This window comes from Planococcus citri, chromosome 1 (assembly GCF_950023065.1).
Source record: "Planococcus citri chromosome 1, ihPlaCitr1.1, whole genome shotgun sequence".
NCBI classification, from domain to species: Eukaryota; Metazoa; Arthropoda; class Insecta; order Hemiptera; family Pseudococcidae; genus Planococcus; species Planococcus citri.
The window spans coordinates 32728360-32748803 of NC_088677.1; the positions used below are offsets into that span (position 1 = coordinate 32728360).

At 43.3% G+C, this 20444-nt stretch overlaps 3 protein-coding genes across 3 annotated transcripts; all 3 read right to left on the bottom strand.

Moving 5' to 3' along the window:
• Positions 1 to 3746: 3746 nt before the first annotated feature.
• LOC135831445 (uncharacterized protein DDB_G0284459-like) lies at positions 3747 to 7323 on the bottom strand. The gene is made up of 3 exons (XM_065343933.1): positions 7136 to 7323; positions 6782 to 7063; positions 3747 to 6610 (listed from the first exon to the last, which is right to left on the bottom strand). The coding sequence occupies exons 1-3, from the start codon at positions 7299 to 7301 to the stop codon at positions 5550 to 5552; spliced, it is 1509 nt and encodes a 502-aa protein (XP_065200005.1). The 5' UTR covers positions 7302 to 7323; the 3' UTR covers positions 3747 to 5549.
• A 98-nt stretch (positions 7324 to 7421) lies between these two features.
• On the bottom strand, positions 7422 to 8586 carry LOC135842761 (uncharacterized). The gene is made up of 2 exons (XM_065360384.1): positions 8154 to 8586; positions 7422 to 8061 (listed from the first exon to the last, which is right to left on the bottom strand). The coding sequence occupies exons 1-2, from the start codon at positions 8222 to 8224 to the stop codon at positions 7422 to 7424; spliced, it is 711 nt and encodes a 236-aa protein (XP_065216456.1). The 5' UTR covers positions 8225 to 8586.
• Positions 8587 to 9875: 1289 nt separating this feature from the next.
• On the bottom strand, positions 9876 to 15353 carry LOC135842781 (uncharacterized). The gene has a single exon (XM_065360414.1). The coding sequence runs from the start codon at positions 15351 to 15353 to the stop codon at positions 9876 to 9878; it is 5478 nt and encodes a 1825-aa protein (XP_065216486.1).
• Positions 15354 to 20444: the final 5091 nt, after the last annotated feature.

Consider the following 20444-nt stretch of genomic DNA (forward strand, 5'->3'; position numbering starts at 1 on the left):
TCTCTATAAATGATAATGTATAGCTTTTCGTCGTTCGGTCCAATGATGTGCAAATTATTTTAATCAACTTTATAAACGAATAATTTATCAATACGACACTGATTTTTGATTCGTAATACTTTTTTTTCTATTAGAGAGCTAAGTACCGAAAAATTATCACCTCTACCTGAGACATCGTAGAATAATTTTCTTCTTCTTCGATTCATTTGTCATTTTTAATCAATTAGGTATCATATCGATATGTGGGTTAAAGGTACCTACTCGTGCCTAGACTTACCATCTTCAAAATCCCGTTCGTCATCATTCACTAGAGAGAAAAATTGAATATTATTGTAGCCTAAGAGTATTCGTAAGGGTCAGGAAATTAGTTTATAAATATTTTTTTAGTCCGTTGATACAAAAATGTGCTAAACAATTTTCAAAAATAAATGAAGCATGGTCAGAAGATCAAAATCAGCCAGAAAATGATGAATTCTGTAGGTAGCTTAATTTTCTAAAGCACAAAATATTGTATAAATAAATATCTACAAGGTACATAACTAGGCCATGCGTATTTTTCCACCCATGAAAGTCGCTCTTAATATACCTATCCCAAATTGCTATTTAGCGAATTTAATCATCCTGAAGAGCAATCACTCAAAGTTCTCGATTATTTTGTTCAATTTTCAAAACCAGATTTGTAAATCAGATTTTTTACAAAAAATTGCAGATTAATTGTAAAATGGGAGAAAATTAGACTCATTTTAGAATTTAATTGGATAAATTCAAAATAATACCTATTGCGACGAAAAAAAAATTTAATCAAAAGTGTGAGCGATTTCTTCTTGTACCTATACAAAAAAAAATCCGAAACATGCTTTTTTGGACATTTCAGCAGGTTCCAAGTGCTTACGAGAGGGGACAGGAAACCCCATCTCCTGAATTTGATGGTGGCAAAAAAAAACTTAAAAGATGTTACGTTGGCTTCACAAGGTCGTTTGTCTGTCTGCATGGCTGTCTGGCTGTCCTCTTGAGGTCATTGAACCCGTCTGTCCGGGTTCTCAAGGTTGTCTGTCTGCTTGTGTGGCCTGTAAAGATCATTGACCCGTCAGTCTGGCGTCTCAAAGTCATCTGTCTGCCTGTCGGGGCCTTTCAAGGTCAATGACCTATCCCTCTAGCATTGCCTTTCCTAGGTCACCTGTCCGCCTCTCTGCTCTTGAGGTCATTGAGTCGTTAGTATGGTTTTCCAAGGTCGTCTGTCCGCCTGTCTGACCTCTTAAGGTCATTGACCCGTCTTTATAGCTTCTCAAAGTTGTCTGTCTGCTTGTCTGGCATCTCAAAGTCATCTCTGTCTGTCGGGGGCCTTTCGAGGTCAATGACCTATCTCTCTAGCAGGTCACCTCAGTCACCTGTCTGCCTGTTTGCTCTTTGAGTTCATTGGGCCGTTCGTATGGCTTTCCAAGGTCGTCTATCCGCCTGTCTGGCCTCTTAAGGTCATTGACCCGTCTTTATAGCTTCTCAAGGCTGTCTGTCTGCTTGTCTGGCATCTCAAAGTCATCAGTCTGACTGTCGGGGCCTTTCAAGGTCAATGACCTATCTCTCTAGCATTGCCTTTCTTAGGTCACCTGTTCGCCTGTCTGCTCTTGAGGTCATTGAGCCGTTAGTATGGCTTTCCAAGGTCCTCTATCCGTCTGTCTGGCCTCTTAAGGTCATTGGCCCGTCTTTATAGCTTCGATCAAGGTTGTCTGTCTGCTTGTCTGACCTCTAAAGATCATTGACCCGTCAGTCTGGTGTCTCAAGGTCATCTGTCTGCCTGTCGGGGCCTTTAGAGGTCACTGGTCTACCTGTGTAGCATTAGCTGTCCTATGTCGCCTGTCCGCCTTTTAAGGTCATTTACCTGTTATTAATGGCTTTCCAAGGTTGTCTGTCTGTCTGGCCTCTCACTCAGGAATTGACCCTTATTATTAAAAATTACTCATAAAGAGATGAAACTTGAGTAAAATTGAACAGTTTACAAAAAATGGTATAAAACAATGTTGTCTGTTGACACTAGAGATGTGCACTTTTCAGTAAAGTAATTTTGGTGAAAAGTTCATTGAAAAGTGTGAAAAGTAACTCGTAAGAGTCTCATTTTAAAGATCTCTGCAAGAGCTTCAAATTGATGTATTTTTTGCCTATCTAAAACACACAAAAAAACAAAATCATTTTTTTCACCTAATTAATCGAATAGTGGTAGTTTTGAGCCTATCTAGAGCCTCTAACATTTTTGGATTCTTCAGTTTTGAAAAAAATGTAGTGAAAAATATCAAAAATGGGTGCTGAATTGCGAAGGTGGAGGAGTGGAGGAGTGGAGAGAGTGAAACTTGATATTTGACTTCATCAATGAGGTCAGTGATCTCTGATGAGTAAATTGATTGGTCACTCGCTTTTTTTTTTTAGTGAAAACTGAAAAGTGATGTTAGGGTAAAACAGGGGGTTCTTATGGTTTAGGGGAACAGTCTTACTTAAGCCACCTGGTACCTTAACCCTAAAACAACCCAGTTCGTATAGAACACTGAACCCACAAGGTATAAATACCTATCTCAGTCTACCCAACTACTACTCTCCACAACTCGTCGTAAATCAATGATCAACACAAATACATACGTTTCACCATATATTTATATCTCTCATTTGATGTACAGTGAATAAGAACGTTGCTACGATACTATTCGATACCATTCGTTTACACGAAAGATTCTGCTGGTGATGAGGCGTTTCCTAACAGACAGAGTTGGCATAAGCCAGCGTTAAACTTATTACTACTCTTTATGAAGATGGTTAGAAAACTGCAAGGCGGCTCGCTTCGGCAATCTCGGCCGTCGTCTCCACTGAACCAGTACACCAGATGGCGCTGTACCGGTTGCAGTGTTGCCGCCTGCCTGGGCATCAAATTACCACTGTAGAGTGGTAACATGGAGTCCCAAGTACCCTCTACATAATGCCCCGGCTGGGTATAGCTCGGGGGCCCGTCTGGATACGCAGCCTAAAAGAGGCCTACTCAGCGTCTCGTAGAGTACTTGGGCTCCCCCTGCCCCGCCTCGTATCACAGATGTGGCCTACTCGTCCTAAGACCCTATCAGACCCTATCTGGCTACTCGTGCAGAATCTTATAACAATACGCGAACTTAAGATTAACATATCTAAACATGTTTACATGAAATCATAATCTAATTACATTACTATGTTAACCTTAATTCTACACCATCCTTGGATTGGAATCTTGTCTGGAGCTCTGGATTGCTTCATTAATCTGAACTGGAACCTGTGACACTACTCAGGTGAGCTTCTCACTAACCTTGCTCTTTCTTCTTTCTGTTTCAGATTCTCGCTGGAATTCTTCTCACTGGAGCCAGACTCAGGTAACTACTCATATCTCTACTCATAATTTACCTCAGAGTGCTAACTCTTTATTTTCACAGATGCTGGCACTCGACACGTCTGGACCAGTTTAAACGTCTCAATTCCAGCTGCTCACATGACTACCTCAAGCTATTCACGATCATTTCAAGTTACTCATGAGATTGCTCCAATCTACTCATCGATACCTACCACGGGACGTAATATTTTTACCTCTTTATTGCTCAAATTAAAGAAAAACTTTGTACTTTGTTCTTCGTTTTTCTTTTCACAGGTACCTCTGAGGCGTTTTCGAGCTACTCAAGATCGTTATTCCAATACTCAACTTCTCGAATGGTGATATTCGCAACAAATAAAAACACCGTCTATTCCAACACGTAAGTTTTTATTTTATTTATCACAGCAGATTTAATTTCACCTCGTATGTTTGGTTACTCAATGATCTTAATTAAATTCCAAAAAACAATTCACAAAAAACATTGCTTTCGTAAACTAAACTACTCATTTGCCTGCACAAATTCACACACAAATTCACACTTATTTACATTTCGGCATACTCTACTTATTAGCACGCCTCAAAATTCAATAAACAAAACTTCATCTTTTAATTTGGCAAATGGTAGAAACAAAAAACAACAAAACAATAGTATAAACAACAAATACCAAAAAAAAACTGCTCTACTCGAAAAATTCTCTTTTCCTCGAGGAGCTTACTCGTAATTACATCAGAAAATAAACAACAATAATAATAAAAAAAATTTGAGACCACGATCGAGAAAAATAAAAAATACAACATCAGGGGGAAAAAAAAAATTTACAATTTTTGGAACTACTTTCGTTCACTACTCGTAATACTGCAACGAATCGCGCGTGAGACAAATTTCACATCGAGAAAACAAAACTAAACAGACAGAGGCGACTCTTCGAAAAATTTTCACCGCATTTTAGCGTGCTTCTCTGCCATCATTCTGGTTCTGTTCGTTCTGAGGGTTTTGTCTTTCTTCCTCCGCCTCCAATCGCACTCGCTCGCGTCTCTCCGCCAGCCTGCCACGACCTCGTCCAAATCCGGCCAATCCAGGTGCTCGTGGTATAGCCACCTGTAACTGTCTTCCTTCTTGTGCCGGCTGCTGGCGACTCGGTCCAGCTTGCGGCTGCTGCGGCGGCTCAGGCATCTGTCGGTTCACCTCGTTGACCAACTGCGCGGCTCGCTCGGGCAGTAATTGACGATCGGCGCCAGGAAGGTGTCTCATCTGTCGCTGCACTCTTTCGATCAGCTCTCTCTCGTGTACTTCTCGTTCCAGCTGCTCGTGGACATTCCTTCGTTCATGTGCCGCCAAGGCTGCACGGTCTTGCCTCAACATCTCCTCGATACGTTGAAGTTGGTTTGCTTGGAGCTGCTCCACCGGACGCGGCGGATCCTGCTCCCGCGGAAACTGACCGTACCCCCATCTCCGCTCGACCGTTGCGTATTCAAATATCCTGACTAACGCCTCCGACGCTTGGTGCTCGTTCAAATACGGCGTCTCACCACGGAACGTCGCTGGAGGGCATCTCTCGATCGTTTCTTCTAATGCCTCCATATATACGTATCTACCATCGAACTCTGCTCTCGTCGGTCCTTGCCGTAGAAAATCCCGCATTCGGACGCGTATTTCCGGGCAGTGCGGCCACGTCAGCGGAGGCACCATCAAAATGTGTCGCGTACCCCGCCGATGCATCGCGCGCCAAAGTTCGAGGATTCTCTCGGTTACAATTTCGAACGTCTGCGACTCCATGCAAAACTGCCCCGCCGACATCACCACTCGCTGCGGCGCCCGCTGGACCAAGCTTCGTAGGTTTCTGCACATGGTGGTAGTTGGAATTCGTGAGCCCGCGAGCGGGTGCACACTCCACGCTCGCCTCGCCGCTACGTTTTGGTAGATCACCTCACTTACCACCGCATGCGCGAGAGCATCTCCGATGACGACGAACGAGTTTATTACGTAATACGTAGCGCCTCCACGGTATACTCGGCCCAGAATCCAAGCCCCGCCGTCTCTCTGATAATACAAGTCATCTCGTACCGTTAACTCATTGTTGATCAAAATTCCTCGGCTCTGCATCGACTGTTGAATCGTGTCGCGCGTGACCGGAAAAAACATACCTCGAACGTATCTCTCACCGCGCGGCTCTTACCGAAACTCGGCCATCAGCCATACTGGCGCTGGTGGCGGCGGGCAATTTTCCAGAGGCTCGAAATAATCTTCTATTGGTCCGAGATCCATTCTTCCTTCACGTACTCTAGCGGCTTCTCGGTCGTGATGTCGCAACGCTATTTCCATGTTTCGTCTAAACTCGCGCTCTCGTTCTTGAAAGGCGCGCTGCGCCCGTTCGCCCGGCGTTAACTGCGCTAGACCAGGCTGCTGGTCCTGGAGAACTCGCTCTGGGCTCGGGGGCGGCGGCTGCTCGGGTGCCGGTACGTTCGGTAACGGTGGTCTTGATTCGGGCTGCTCCTCGAATTCACTCGCATCTGCCGCAAGCTCGAGCGTCTCTTGACTAGATTGGGTAACTTCACCTTCCTCTACCGATTTCAACTCGCTTCGCGTCTGGCTACGAGTCTTCACTCCTTCAGGCGGTATTTCCGGCGTCTCGTCTCTCGCTACTGGGAGTTTACGCTTTACCGCCGGTTTCGTCGTCGCCGGTTTACGTTTTGTCGCCGGTTTCTTTTTTGTCGACGTAACCTTTTTCTTCTTCGGCGACGCTTTATTCTTTGAAGTTGACTTGCGTTTCGTCGCTGCTCGCTTTCTTGACGATTTCGACTTTCTAGACTTCTTTGGTGGCGTTGACTCGGACGAATCTGAATCCGAATCGCTGGACGAGCTCCTCGATGACGACCGCTTCTTTTCGATCGACTCGACGCCGCTTACTCTCGATCCACGCGAGCTACTCGATACATCCGTCTTTTTTGACGAGGAGTCACCCGTGCTCGTATCGCGCCTCCGTGACTCGCTCGTGCTTCGCTGCGATCGACTCGCTGAATCGGACGCCGGAGTATTCGGCGTGGCGTACCGCGGCTGTTGTTGCTGCGTCGTGATCGGCGTGCGCTCTTGATTTTTTACGCGCGCCTCGAGTATCGATTTTTTGACTACGTTCTCGGAATCTTGAGGCGTCTCGGTCTTTACCGTTGACGTTTCGTTGTATGAGTCGAGTATCCCTTGAATTCTTTCTTTAAGGTCTCCACGCGCTGCTCTTTCTAAACAGATTTTTAGCGAAGCATAAATAACCGAATCAGGTATAACATCCTCTAGCTTAGGGCTTTTTGGCGAAGAGCTCTCTTTAGACGACTCTGTACTCGTTCTTTTACGTGTCTCTCTTTTCGCACGCTCATCGTCAGGTCAAGGGCTTTCACCGTCGTTACTCTTACCGTCCGTCTCGATTCCGTCCAGGTTTACGTCTGGTGTGTTCGGGACCGAAGACCGCTTCTCTTTCGACGTTGATGGTTTCTCTTCGGTCTTTTGAGGCTTCTCAACTACCGCTTTCGCCGCCGGTTTCGTAGTTTCTTTCTTTTTCAGCGACTTTCTGGCTTCCAGACGCGCTCGCTCAGCTTCATCGTTGACCACCTCGAACACGTCGTCGTAACTTATCTCGAGCTGCTCGAGACGTCTGTTAAGTTCAATCATCCTTTGCACCGTCGGCTGCTCGATACCTAAAAAAGAAATACCCAGCGTGATATCTCGACTACTCATATTTTGCGACTCAGCGTTACTCAAATTCGTACCTGTCAATGACGGTAGCACGCTAATTCCATCGAGAACCTCTGACAATCTAACTTCTTTGTCCAACGCTTCTCTGTCGATGTCGATCAAAACCATCATCCGTGCACTGTCGACCTGCGTGAATACTCTTTGTCGGTCTATCGCTTGCAGCGCCTCGTCGAAGTTCATGTTATTTTCTTCAATTTTCTCCGTAAACTGCCGGTAGCGCCGGTCACGTTCTTCTCGGTTCACTATTGAAACAAAAGACACGAAAAATGAACGTAAATAATCTACTCATCGCGACCGCATTCACTTATGCGCTACTCGAATTTTACACTTACGTCTGTCCAGCGATGACTCGAAACCACGTCTCTCCGCCTCGGCTGCAAAAGCCTCCTCAGAGAGTTCCTCGACTGACCAATCTCTTGGACCTTGACTCGCGAGCAACAGCGCATCATTCTGTACCACCAGCGTCGCAGCTCTTTGCTGTACCTCTGCTAACTCCGCCTTGAGCTGCTCTATTTCGGTTTTCGCGCAGTTTAACTCAACTCGAATTTGCTCGGCTTCAGCACGCGGCGACTCTCTCGACGACTGAATCAGCGACTCGTTTTGCTCAATCAGCAAGGTGTTTTGCCGCATTTCTTTTACTAACCGCTCGCGCAAGGAATCCTTTTCTTCTTCCGCGCACTTCGATACCTCGGTAGTACCGCCGCGTAATTTCCGCCACGTCTCGGGATCGACTCTGCCATTTTTCCGGCAGCCATTAACGAAGCAATCACACGGTAACTCTGCTTTCTTTTTCTTCAGGCACTTTTTGTGAAACTGGTGCCCACACGAGACCGCGAACGCCGTCGTATTCGATTTTTTCTTTTTCGGCCCTTCACCGATCGGCTTACCACATATCTGACACCGAAAAATTCTATAATGTGTGGCTTCCGTCTCCGAATCGCTAAACATAATACAAAACGACCAAAATTTTACTACTCAATTCTCACTCGTGTATTTCTACTTTATTTTTAAATAGGTACTCAAAATCTTTACCTTTCAGAATCGCTACTCTCGTCGGTATCATCCCAATCAGGTTGCTGCGGCTTATCGCCTTTCATCGCCATCTTCTCAAGTCAAAAAATAGCTGCGAACAGTTGAACAAGTATAGGTAAGTTTTTTTCTCACGAAAAATGCACCAAGTTAGCTACTCGAAAACTAATACATGTATATATCTACTACGCTACTCATAATTCTAAATATCGTGCTCGTAATATTCCAACTCAACTCACCTATTTTTCAGCGTCAAAAAAAACTTCGTCACACGAATCGACTTCAATCACAACGTTGAATTCTTCAGCTGAAACAGGCAATCGAGACAAGTTACTACCTGAGCAGTTCACTTTCAACATGATTACAAAAAACTACTCGAGGTGGCACGAAACACATTGGCTTATGCTAAGTTCTACTCACCTTTTTCCAGCGTCAATGATTCTCATCAAACGATCAAAAAAAATAACACTCCGTCCAATAATCAGCTGAAACAGGTGACCAAATGAAATTAACACCAATCTTGTTTTACACCTCGCCACTCAACATGCACATTTATGGTAACGTATTATTGTTAAAAAGCTACTCAATCACTTCTCTTACCTTTCCAATAAAAGCTTCGTCCAACCAAAGTCGCAATTACTAACCGAGAAAAACTTTCTGGCAACTCAAAGGAATTTCCAACCACGTTGCTGCTCGTTTTGTTCTTTTAGCTACGCAAAAAAAATACATTACATTACAATTCACGAGCACCGAGCTTATTATTTACACACGTGGTTACTTTATTTCAACCTACCAAGCACACGCGACGAGAGCTTCTCGATTTTTGAAATTTCCACGATTTTTGGCTAGCTACGCACTCCAGATGTACGAAACACAATACTTCTCGGCTATGAACATAGAAAACCGCGTATTAATATTATTCTAAATTGGACTTACTCAAATTTCGGCAAGAACATTTCTGCTACAAAATTTTCCAACACCAGACCTGCACGAAGCTGCTCATTTCGCGAAAAATCACCGTAATTCAAAATTTCTTACCTTAATCAAACCGCAAATACGATCACGAACACGAAAAATTACTTTTTATACACCACCGATCGCAATTTACCGTAACAACTGCCAAAAAATCACGAAAAAAAATTCACATTTCAACAAACAAGCACATTTCAACATATTTCACAACTCAACGCAAAACACAATAGCCAAACCATCTGCCTTTTCATTCGATCGAAATATTTTTCTTATCAGTTGGTTGCCTGTTACAATGCAACCGGCTCGTCGTATTCGGCTCGTAACCACTCCCCGCCTACTCGCTTACACGCAAAACGACTCTTTGCTTCGTTGCAATGGTACGAGGGGAGCCGTTCCTTTTCGTTCTCGTTGCGTTCGGTTTACCTCTACCCCGCGCCTACTCGCTAGTACGCATAAATGCTTGCTGCTCATAGTAACACGGTGCGGAGAGCCGTTCTCGCTTCGTTCTCGTTGTGCGGCGTGTCTAACCACCCCCCGCCTACTCGCTTACAGTACTCTTTTCCTATAGCTCATAGGCTGCTCGGGTAAAAACACTCTCGCTTTCGTTTGCCCAATACTGATGTAATGAAACCGATTAAAACACTTGCACGAGTAATTTTTGAATAAAATAAATTGTTTACAGGTAAAAAAAAAATTTACAGGTTTTGACACCGCAGAGCAATGTCTGGAACTCCAGCTACTCAATCAACGACTCTACTTCGCAATATCATCGTAATTTAAATACAGCTCGACGAAATTTATTCTATGGTGAGATTCCAACTTCTCTAACGCAATAAAATTGGCTGTTTTCTTTTTTCGCCTTTTCATACTCGTTGGAGGTACGTAATCAGGAGGCGTCTCACCTGGCTTTAAAATTTTCGTACGTTTTCTCTCTTTATCTTTCTTTTTCGCATTTTCAATAATTTCTCCAGCCTTTTTACTCAAATTTACCGCTCTTTTTATACAGTCTTCGATTTTTTCATTCTCTTTATCATCCAACTTGCGCCTCGCATGTTTTTTGAGTCTCTGAAATTCCTGCAGTTTCTTACTTTTATTTTTCTCAACTTCTTCGAGTTCTTTTTTACGCATTTCTCTAGCTAGTAGCCTAGCTGCTCTTTCCGCGACTTGATCATGTATTTTAAGGTCAGTGACCTCTTCTTCGACCTCTTCCTCAATTTCTGACTTCTCGATTTCCTTCGGCGTTACTTTTTCTCTTATTTTCTCAATTAGGGGCCTATTATCGGTTTTTGACTGTAACTTAGGGTCATTTTTGAGCTTCTCTTGTTGTTCTAAACTCAAATAGATCGTCATTTGTCTGGCATTTACGATTTGTTCATCAGACTCATTAGCGATGCTTCTCACTCGGTACGCGTTATCACCAACGTGTTTCATGACCATGTAAGGTCCAAAACGCTTGGGAAACAGCTTTTTCGAGACCCCTTTGTCGTAGGAGCTCTGCCGGTGCTCTGTGAGCATAACTAGTTCCCCCTCCTCGTAACAAATGGGGTCACCCTTAAGTTTGTAAAATGCTACTTCGTCTCTAGATCTCTGTAGCTTTCTTCTCTCCCTAATGTACGAAATTAACGCCTGCTGCTCAGTCATTTCATCCACTCGTAGGTCTACTAATTCTTGGGTATACACTGCCTTACGTGCAAGCTTATCAGCTGCATGATTATTACGATCAAAGCTTCTCGCGGGGGTGTGCTTTAATTCAAACTTCTCAAATTTTTCTTTCAGTTCTAAAATTTCTTGAAAAATTTCGCGGTGCACAACTGGTTTTCGACTCGCATTCTTCCAGCTGTTGATTTTCCACTTCTCAACGTTATAATTAATCGCGGTTGTTAAATAGCACGAATCAGAAAAAATTTTTGCGCGTCTCGCACCTAACTTAAGCAACACCTTCATAGCTTTACTCAGAGCTACCGCCTCAGCTAAATTGTTGGTATTTCGGTACCTAGGGTGGTCAATTCTTTCAGAAATGTTGAATTCTCCGTTAGGAGTCCAAGCCACCCCAATGCCTGCGATGGCATCACTGGAGCCATTATTGGAGCAAGCTCCATCTACAGCAGCCCAATAATAACCATCTTCGTCTCTTATCAGGTTTGAGAGCTCAATGGGTTTTTCCATGAGCGTCTCGCTAGTCACAGATTTAGGATTCTTTTCTAACATATCCTGCTGCAGCTTCTTGAGCAGGTATTTCGAATTTAGCTTGGCCAACTTGGTTGGCATGTTGGCAGAAAACTCATCTTCGATGCCCCATACCTCATTCGGTTTTATGCCATACTCAGTAGGGGTGTTGTTTATCTCCGACTCAATTTTCTTAACATGTACATGCCAACCGTGGTGAGTATACTCATCATTTTCCGGCTCATTGTTTAACTTTGCTCGCAATCTATCACCAATTATGCGCATCGTGCGCTCAACCAGTGATGACTGCGGATTGTACGTCGTCGTATGGCCTACTTTTACGCCATTAGCTTTGAGCATCTCATTCCAGCTTTCGCTCCTAAACTGAGTGCCATTGTCCGTGATCACTTTACGAACTTTATGACCGAGCTTCTCGATATCTTCTAGTACTAACTCCATAGTGTGCACCACTGTCTCAGCTGGAATCGACTCCAATGGAATTATCCAAACTTTGCCAGTAAAAACGCACTTAGCTACAAACATGTACTTTGGTTCTCCTTGCTCATTCGCAATTGGTCCACATAGGTCCGCCGAGATGACGTCCGCTATGTTGAACGCCTCAATTTGAGAAAATTGCAAGCGCTTCTTCTCACTATAGCCTTTGGTTTTTCGACAAGTAATACACTCACTTGTAATAATCCGTGTAGTTTTTACGATATTCGGCGAGTAGTAGAGTCTCTTAAATACTGCCTCCAATTTGTGAGCTCCAATGTGACCATACATCTCATGCAGGTATACAATGGTATCCCTGAATAACTCGTCAGGCATCACTGGAATTCTCGAGCCATCTTTGAACTTTCTGTAGAGCAACTCTTTATCCTTCTCTTTGATCACTGCATACTTCGCCTGAATTCTTCTCTTCAACTCTAACTGCTTTGCAGTCATATCAAGCTCAAGAGCGTTCAGTTTGCGCACAATCTTTGTACACATCCTATCACGACTCTGGAAGATGTCCAAGCGTCTCAAGTGATCCAAGATCTCATCTTTGATCAACTCTACGAATGATACGTTTAACGGTATCATGTTGGACCAATTTGTATCGTAAATTGTCAACTCAGGCGCCTGAATTCCATACCATTGACCACGTACTTTGTGTTTCAAATCGTACGTGAGATCGTAACAATTCAACTCTGTTATCCAGCCAGCCGCCTTTCTATGCACCTTAGCCAGAGTTGTAAACTTGTGCACGACTGACTGGAGGTCTCCTCTCACATGGATGCGTCTCCCATGAAGCCACAACTGCAGCTTATTTATTACTCGAACCAAAGCATACATTTCGCGCTCAATTAACGTGTAATTTTGTTGGTGTTGTTTAAACGCGCTACTCACGAACATTACAATTTTATCTTCTCCTTTGATGTTTTGATACAAAACACCATTGATCGAATGCTCGGTGGAGACTGTGTCCAAGTACATGTCTTCTCCTTCTACCGGTGTCATAAGCTCAAATTCTTTGGTAAACTCCTCAGTTAATTTGTCTACTGCCTCTTCTTGAGCGGTGCCCCATATAAATGGTACACCTTTTCGAGTTAAGTCATAAAGAGGCCTCACTATGTCTTGGTAATTAGGAATGAAGCGACTATAAATACCAGTTAAGCCAATCAATGCCAACACTTCTCGTACATTTCTTAATTTTACTTTACCAGTTCTAATGTTTGTTTTCTTTTTCAAATACTCCAAGTAACCTTCAATTTTCTTTTTTTGTTTTTTTATGCTTCTCGTTGAAATGTTGAAACCAAGATGGTCCGTGGAGCTTGCGAAGAACTTACACTTGTTGGCATTCAGTCTCAATCCATTATCACGCAAGATGCCAAATATATAAATCATCAACTTCAGCATCTCGCGAAAGGTGAGTGACCTCAGTAGCAAATCATCTACGTATTTTGTCACTCCCTCCATATCCGGTATAATTAAATTAATAACTTTTACAAATTCCGCAGACGATATCTTCAGACCGTATGGCAACCTAATCATTTGATATACTCGGCCATCAACCTTAAAACCACAATATTTGCGCGACTCTGGGTGCAACACAAGCTGCCAAAAGGCTGTAGTAAAATCCAACGTTGTGAAAAAACGAGCGTCTCCATCCGAGGTAATAATTCTGTCTAGGAGGCCCGCCTCATTATAATTAATCTGTAGTATAGGATTTAACTCTACTGGGTTTAAACAAAGTCTAACGCTACCGTCCTTCTTCTCGTTAGGCACCAAAGGGTTAATGTAAGTTGTGTCAGACGGCTCTGCTACTTCCTGCTCGATCATATCAGCTAATGCACGCCTAACTTTTTCTAACTGCTTGTTTGAAGGTGTATACTTTGGGCCTACGAAGTTCGGAATTTTGTTGGGGTCAACGAACTTTAATTTGACCATTGCCCCAGTGTATTTTCCAGGAAAACGGCTAAAAACATCTTTAAATTGGAGTAGCTCCTCCAGCGCCTCTTCCGACTCAGCTCTCGTGATTCTCCCTTCTCGTACCGCCTCACCCAAATACCTCTTAAGATTTCTCTCAAAGATATCTGGACCATCATCCTTAGGCCTACCGTCTCTTCTAAAAAAGCTATGTAGGTCTGCTCGAGATACAATCTCAATGGACTCAGGTTCGTACTCGTCTACAATCTGAATTTGGTTTGCAGAAACATCCTCCTCCCTGTACTCACTTCTCTTGACAAAAGCTACTTCTTCTGCTCTGTTCGTACCTGGGGGCTTACATTTAGCAGTACCTGTTTTCATGTTTGTAGTTATTTCGAGCTTCTCGAGTGATTTGGAACCAATCAGTAACAACTTGTTGTCGCCAGGCATCACGAAAAATGGCACCTTAATCTTGTGCTTACCGAACTTTAGAGGCACTACTATCGCTTTCTTCCATGTTCTCACCGTCTGATTGTTCGCCAGTCTGCATTGCAATACTCTTTTCAAATGAATAAACTCGATTTTATCTTTATAATTATTTATTAACATATTTGCACATGACTCAGACATTATATTAGGTGTAGCACCGGAATCCAATTGTACGTACAATTTTAAATCAGCGAACCATAATGGTACCACGCAAGACTTCGCTTCTTCAAAGTTCTCGATCTGGCTTCTCACTAGTGGCTCGACAGTACTTGGATCCGTACGCTTCTCATCAATTACGTCATTTTCCAGCGGGCTGCTCTGAACTGCATCCGCCTGATTGACCGTAACTGCTTCTTGATTGACTCTTGCCCCATCCGATTGCGTTGATTCTTCTTCTCCGGAACTTTCTTCGATGGCTTCACCTTTTTTGTTCTTCCAGGCTTTACACACCATTTTCACCTTCTTCTGCCAATCAGGTGACAGCTTAACTTCCATCTTGGTGAGGTCTTCAATGATTTGCGCCAACGGCCGGCTACTCTCTGGCATTTTTGCTTTTGTTTTTTCAACCGACTCTTTGGTGGTTACCAAGTAATCACCATCCGACTCAGTAACAACTTCCGCAGACAAGTTCGTGCTTGTTTCGACACATAAATTCTCAGAATTAAAAACTGATTTTTTTGGCTTAAACTTGTAATTGTAGCACTTTTTCAACTCGAATAATAGGTCTTTCTCGCCACTTTCATTAGGCATGTATCGACTCCCTTTCTTTTGAAGTCTGTTATCTCGCGGAATAATCTTGCCATCTTTGTCAGGTTGAAACTTCAACCTGCCATCTTCGAGCTTGTTCAGTCTAATGAACACTGCTGCCGGCGACCACCACAATGTGACGGTTTCATTATCACAAACCTCCTCAAAGATCCTCCTCCAAGCATAATAACGTTTCGCCGTCACTCCTCGATTGTTTTTTCCAGCTGGAAAAATCATGGGAAAAAGCAACTTAATATCTTCAATGCCTTTCTCCTTCAGAGTGAAAATTACTTCCCGTAGTATGCGTCTCATATGGCTATCTCGAATACTACCTTTATTTATTTCATACGTGCCCAATGACAAAATTACTCTTTTTTTAGTAAATTCTCTTTTTTTGACATGTTCACGCACGGTTGCCATCGTACAGTTCTCAGAGATTTTTTCAACGCTACTCTTGCTTTCTTTTTTAGCATCGTCTCCGCTACCGTTGTTTTTAGCTCTAGCTTTTGTGATTTCGGTTAATAATTGCGCGAATGCGTCGCCAACTAAGTCAAACTCTTCGTAGGGGAGATCGGGCTCGGGGGGGCTGTGGCTCTTTTCTTTTTTAAGCCTGCGTCACGTCGTCGTTTAAAGACGACGTCTGAGAACTGTCATCAGAAACCTCATCCTCAGAGTAAGGTGGATCATCCGGATTCATCTCAGAATAGCCTGCATCAGCCTCGTTGGTGGTACCACCGTCTCTCGCTCTACGATCACGTCTGGCATCTCCTTTGTTATCGTCTCTTTTTGAGTTTGAGCCAGAAGCTGCGGCCCCGGAGTCGTTAGTACGTCTTCGCGAATCTTCTCTGTTATCGCGGTTATCTCGGGAGTTGCGAGTATCATCGCGATTGCGCGTTCGGTTGTCACGGTTATCCCGCAAATCTCTGTTGTCACGAGTGTCGCGGCTGTCACGTGAATCTCGATTATCACGTGTATTTCGAGCGTCTCGGTTGTCAGATCTAGCTCTGTCGTCTCTACGGCCATTGTTGTCATTTGACCTATAACCACCGCCATTGTTACGTCTCGTATCCGCCGAGTTTGCTCTAGCGCCGTTGTTGTTACTAGCGCCTCTCTGCCAGTTATCGTTCGTTCGATTTCTACGATTAACTTGAGGTTGAGCATTATCTTGAATTCTGAGCTGCAAGTTCGGTACTCCTTCAATGAACTCCTCGTTTTGAGTCATTTCTATGAGGCGTCTCGCAAACAAAACAATATCGTTACGCTCCTCATTCGTAATCCTAGTTCTTAAAATTGGATTAATTCGCGGATATACGGCATTTATCATTTGCCATTCGGTGGTTTGCACATTCGAGACTACTCGCAACCAGCGCAGCGCAACTGTTGCCATATCAGTAGAACGTGTAGCAGGAAGTACTACTGCTCTAACATGACTCATTGCATCTTCCTGACGCTGCTGGCTCCACATTGCTTGCAAGAACGATTGTCTCAACGCTTTGTACGATTTTTCGGTACCGGTGTTCGCTTTCCAGGTAGCCGCTTTCGGGTGTGTTACTAGTTGCCTAAACATACTAATATACATCGTCTCATTCGCATACATACTCTCCATTGCCTCCTCAAATTGGCGCACGAAGAGATGCGGCTCAAATTCATTACTTTCATCGTAAATAATTTTCAATACTTGCAGCGTGCTTAACTTTGCTGCACAATTTCCGGCACCGTAATTTACATTCTCATTTAGCGGCTCGTCTGCAATTCTCAGCCCTAAGGCATTGCATTGCATAGATCTTATCAATTCAGCTTCGCTTCTGTGAGGCTGCGCGTCGTTACTCAAACTTCCAAACGAATCTCCTCGACCCTCAGGTCTCGACTGCGCACTGTTCGACTGCGCATTATTCTGCTCAATTCTCACATCTTGTTGCGAAGCTTGTTGCGGTCTCGTCTGGGGACCCTGCTGCCATCTTGCAGGAATGTCCTGCCACTGAAAATGGTTGTCAAACCCGAATCTTCGGCCATCGGGTGGTACAGGGTCACTTTGGGGAATACTTGAGCCCGCTTGAACTTGGGAGCGTGGCCTCCCGCCTTGCGGCGCCTCGGCCTGACGCTCATTTTCCAACTCAACGACTCGCTGTGTTAATAATCTAATTAGACCGGCGTCTCGTTGTCTCGCTTGCCTTTCAACCCGAATCTCATCGGCCAGCACCGCTACCGCGTCCATCGTTTGTGTCATTCTCAGACCTTCATTATGAATCTCATCACCGATACGATTTATAAGCCTAGAGTGATTGGTACCCCATGCCTGTGCCATTTGGCGCATTCGAGCGGTACTCGCTGTATCTCTATCAATTATATTATTTTGAATCTCACGGTATATTGTTTCCAAATCAACGCGAGTACGCGATAATTCAGTCTCAATACATTCGGCTCTATGGTCTAAGATTTCGCAATTATCGCGCAAATTAGGTATTTGCGCATTAACGTACGCGTCTGTAACAGTTTCCGGTCGTCTATTTTCTACTCGGATAAGCTGGTGCTCAACGCCTAAATTCACCGGCCTAAAATCAAATCTTCTAATAGCTACGTTCACGCTCGGACGTGCGCGTGTAACTGCTGGTCTAGTCATTGTTTCAACTTCCTGTTGAAAGTTATTTTGAGCTCGTCGCGACGCGTCTCTAGTGCCTACTGGTGGCTGAACATTTGCGAGGGGGTCTACAGCAGAGTAGGGAGGAGGTGCACTCGGATCCCTAGGTCTATTCTCGGATGGTAAAAAACCACCAAATAACGTCTCTCGGGGCCTAGTTCTTACGTTATTTAGGCTCAACTCCCTAAATCTACTCGCCATTTGCGCTTGCGCTTCTTCCTCGATGCTCGTGGTGACATTTTCGACTGTCACCCCATAGACAGGTTCGCTACTCGCTCTTACACTTCGAGGGGGTGGTAGGGGGCTGATGCGCCTCGCAGTAGGTCTTTGCACCGCACTTTGGCTACCACTGGATTCACGACGCGATTCGGGGTTGTCTGAGACAGTCACTGTTCGTACAGACTCCCTAGAACTCGATCGCCTCGGATTTATCGTCCTATTTAGTAAATCTTCAGCTTGCAGGTTTTGACCTGCAGCCGAATCGACATTATCTTGGTTTAAAGCTTGCTGTACATCAGCGTCAAGGCTATCCAACAGGCTTTGCATTGGGTTTGGCTCAGGTCTACTCACGACAGGTTCAGACTCAGCATCATTTTGCACATTTGGAGCAGGTTCGTTCCTGCTCGAATTTGCCAAATTGGACATTGCTTGATGCATGTTCAATTCTGCTTGCGCCTCAGCTTCGTCTCTGTTCGTCTCACTACTCTCACTTTCAAGCCTCGCTTGCTTTCTAGGTGCTTCCGAGCCTGCACTATTCTCATTTCTTCTCCTCGGAAAAGTCTCGTGAATTCTTTGGGTACAGGCCACTGCCGCATCTCTCGGTTGTCTTTGAGGGATTTGGGAAGCACTGGGAGTAGCTACACGATTACCATTAACATTAGAGCCTATATTACGACGATAATCCTCTAATGATTCTAAATTATTTCCAGAATTCGATCTACTCAAAGAATTAGAGGAGCCACGCCCACCTCTGTTGGAACTCATTTTACTCAAATCAGGTAAATAATACTCAAATTAGGTAGGTAAACTTTCGTTTACTTCAAGAAAAATCCGGCTAAACAACGTCTACTTTCTTTGTTGCAGGACAGAACTGCACACAAATCAAGCAGGAATGGACTTGACCAGGTTAGTACAATCTTGCACAAAAGTGCAAATTTTCACTTTTTCACTACCAAAAAACACTTCGCGAATTACGAACGATCGCGAATAAACGAATAACTTAACGAAATAATAAAACATTCACCACTAACCTGGTTACACATGGGTTTGTCCGATCCGCATCCGAGCAACTTCGTTCCACTTTGCACAGTTGTGCAAACTTTCACTTCTCAACCTGCTCAGAACTTCTCAGAAAGAAACACCACGTTTATGGCGCCAATGTTAGGGTAAAACAGGGGGTTCTTATGGTTTAGGGGAACAGTCTTACTTAAGCCACCTGGTACCTTAACCCTAAAACAACCCAGTTCGTATAGAACACTGAACCCACAAGGTATAAATACCTATCTCAGTCTACCCAACTACTACTCTCCACAACTCGTCGTAAATCAATGATCAACACAAATACATACGTTTCACCATATATTTATATCTCTCATTTGATGTACAGTGAATAAGAACGTTGCTACGATACTATTCGATACCATTCGTTTACACGAAAGATTCTGCTGGTGATGAGGCGTTTCCTAACAGACAGAGTTGGCATAAGCCAGCGTTAAACTTATTACTACTCTTTATGAAGATGGTTAGAAAACTGCAAGGCGGCTCGCTTCGGCAATCTCGGCCGTCGTCTCCACTGAACCAGTACACCAGATGGCGCTGTACCGGTTGCAGTGTTGCCGCCTGCCTGGGCATCAAATTACCACTGTAGAGTGGTAACATGGAGTCCCAAGTACCCTCTACAGTGAAGTGAAAAGTAGGAACTTTTCTTTTCAACTTTTCATTGAAAGAAAAGTACTTTTCACTTTTCACTTTTCACACTGCACATCTCTAGTTGACACGTCTTGAAATGACATTTAATAAAACAGTTGAAAACTACTAAACATTGATAAAAATTTTAGAATTTTAGGTGAAAATTCTGTAGATTATTAAACATTTTTTGATACTTAGGTCTACGTACAAAATTGACCAAATTTCATCAAAAAGTGAAGTAAAATTTAGCAAAATTTTCATAAAGTATCTTAAAAACTGTGAGATGACATAAACTTTACCGAAAATTGCTAAAAATTAATGACATTTTCATAAAATTGAGGTAAAGTTGGCAGAATTGCTAAAAAAACAAAAACATCATTTAAAGTTGATAAAGTACCGATGAGATATACCTTCCTTAAACTTTTAGTGAAATACATATTAGGTACAAAAATTAATAGTATGTAAGTAATGTTGACTAAAAATGATTCATGAATGTGATTCTTCGTAATTTTTATGAAATTACCAATCAAATCACGACATTTTTTAAATCAGAATTATGAAGTATCCCTGGTCATTTTCTTGCCAAATTTTGTCCCATTTAACCTAAAAATGACCAAGATCGAGTTGTATCATAGTTTGAAAATTCTGTGTGTAAAAATCACTTCTTCCCTTTCTCTCTCCGTAGAGAATTAGAATTCGTGGAAAATGTCTTTACGTCTTTAAAATTATTGTTTACCGTCCTATTTAAAGGATTAACGAAAAAAATATGAAAAATTTGACTCATTCATTTGATCTTGCCTTTGCTATCTACAGGCTTCGCTGTCTTGCGTGCAGAATATTTTTGCAAAAAAGTATGCAAAAACGTCTTTTAAAACGTTTTTTTACAGTTCTGAGTTTGAAGGAATGTATCGAAAATATTTGTACCTACCTAATTCATAAGATATGTAAGTATGCAACTGCTGCAT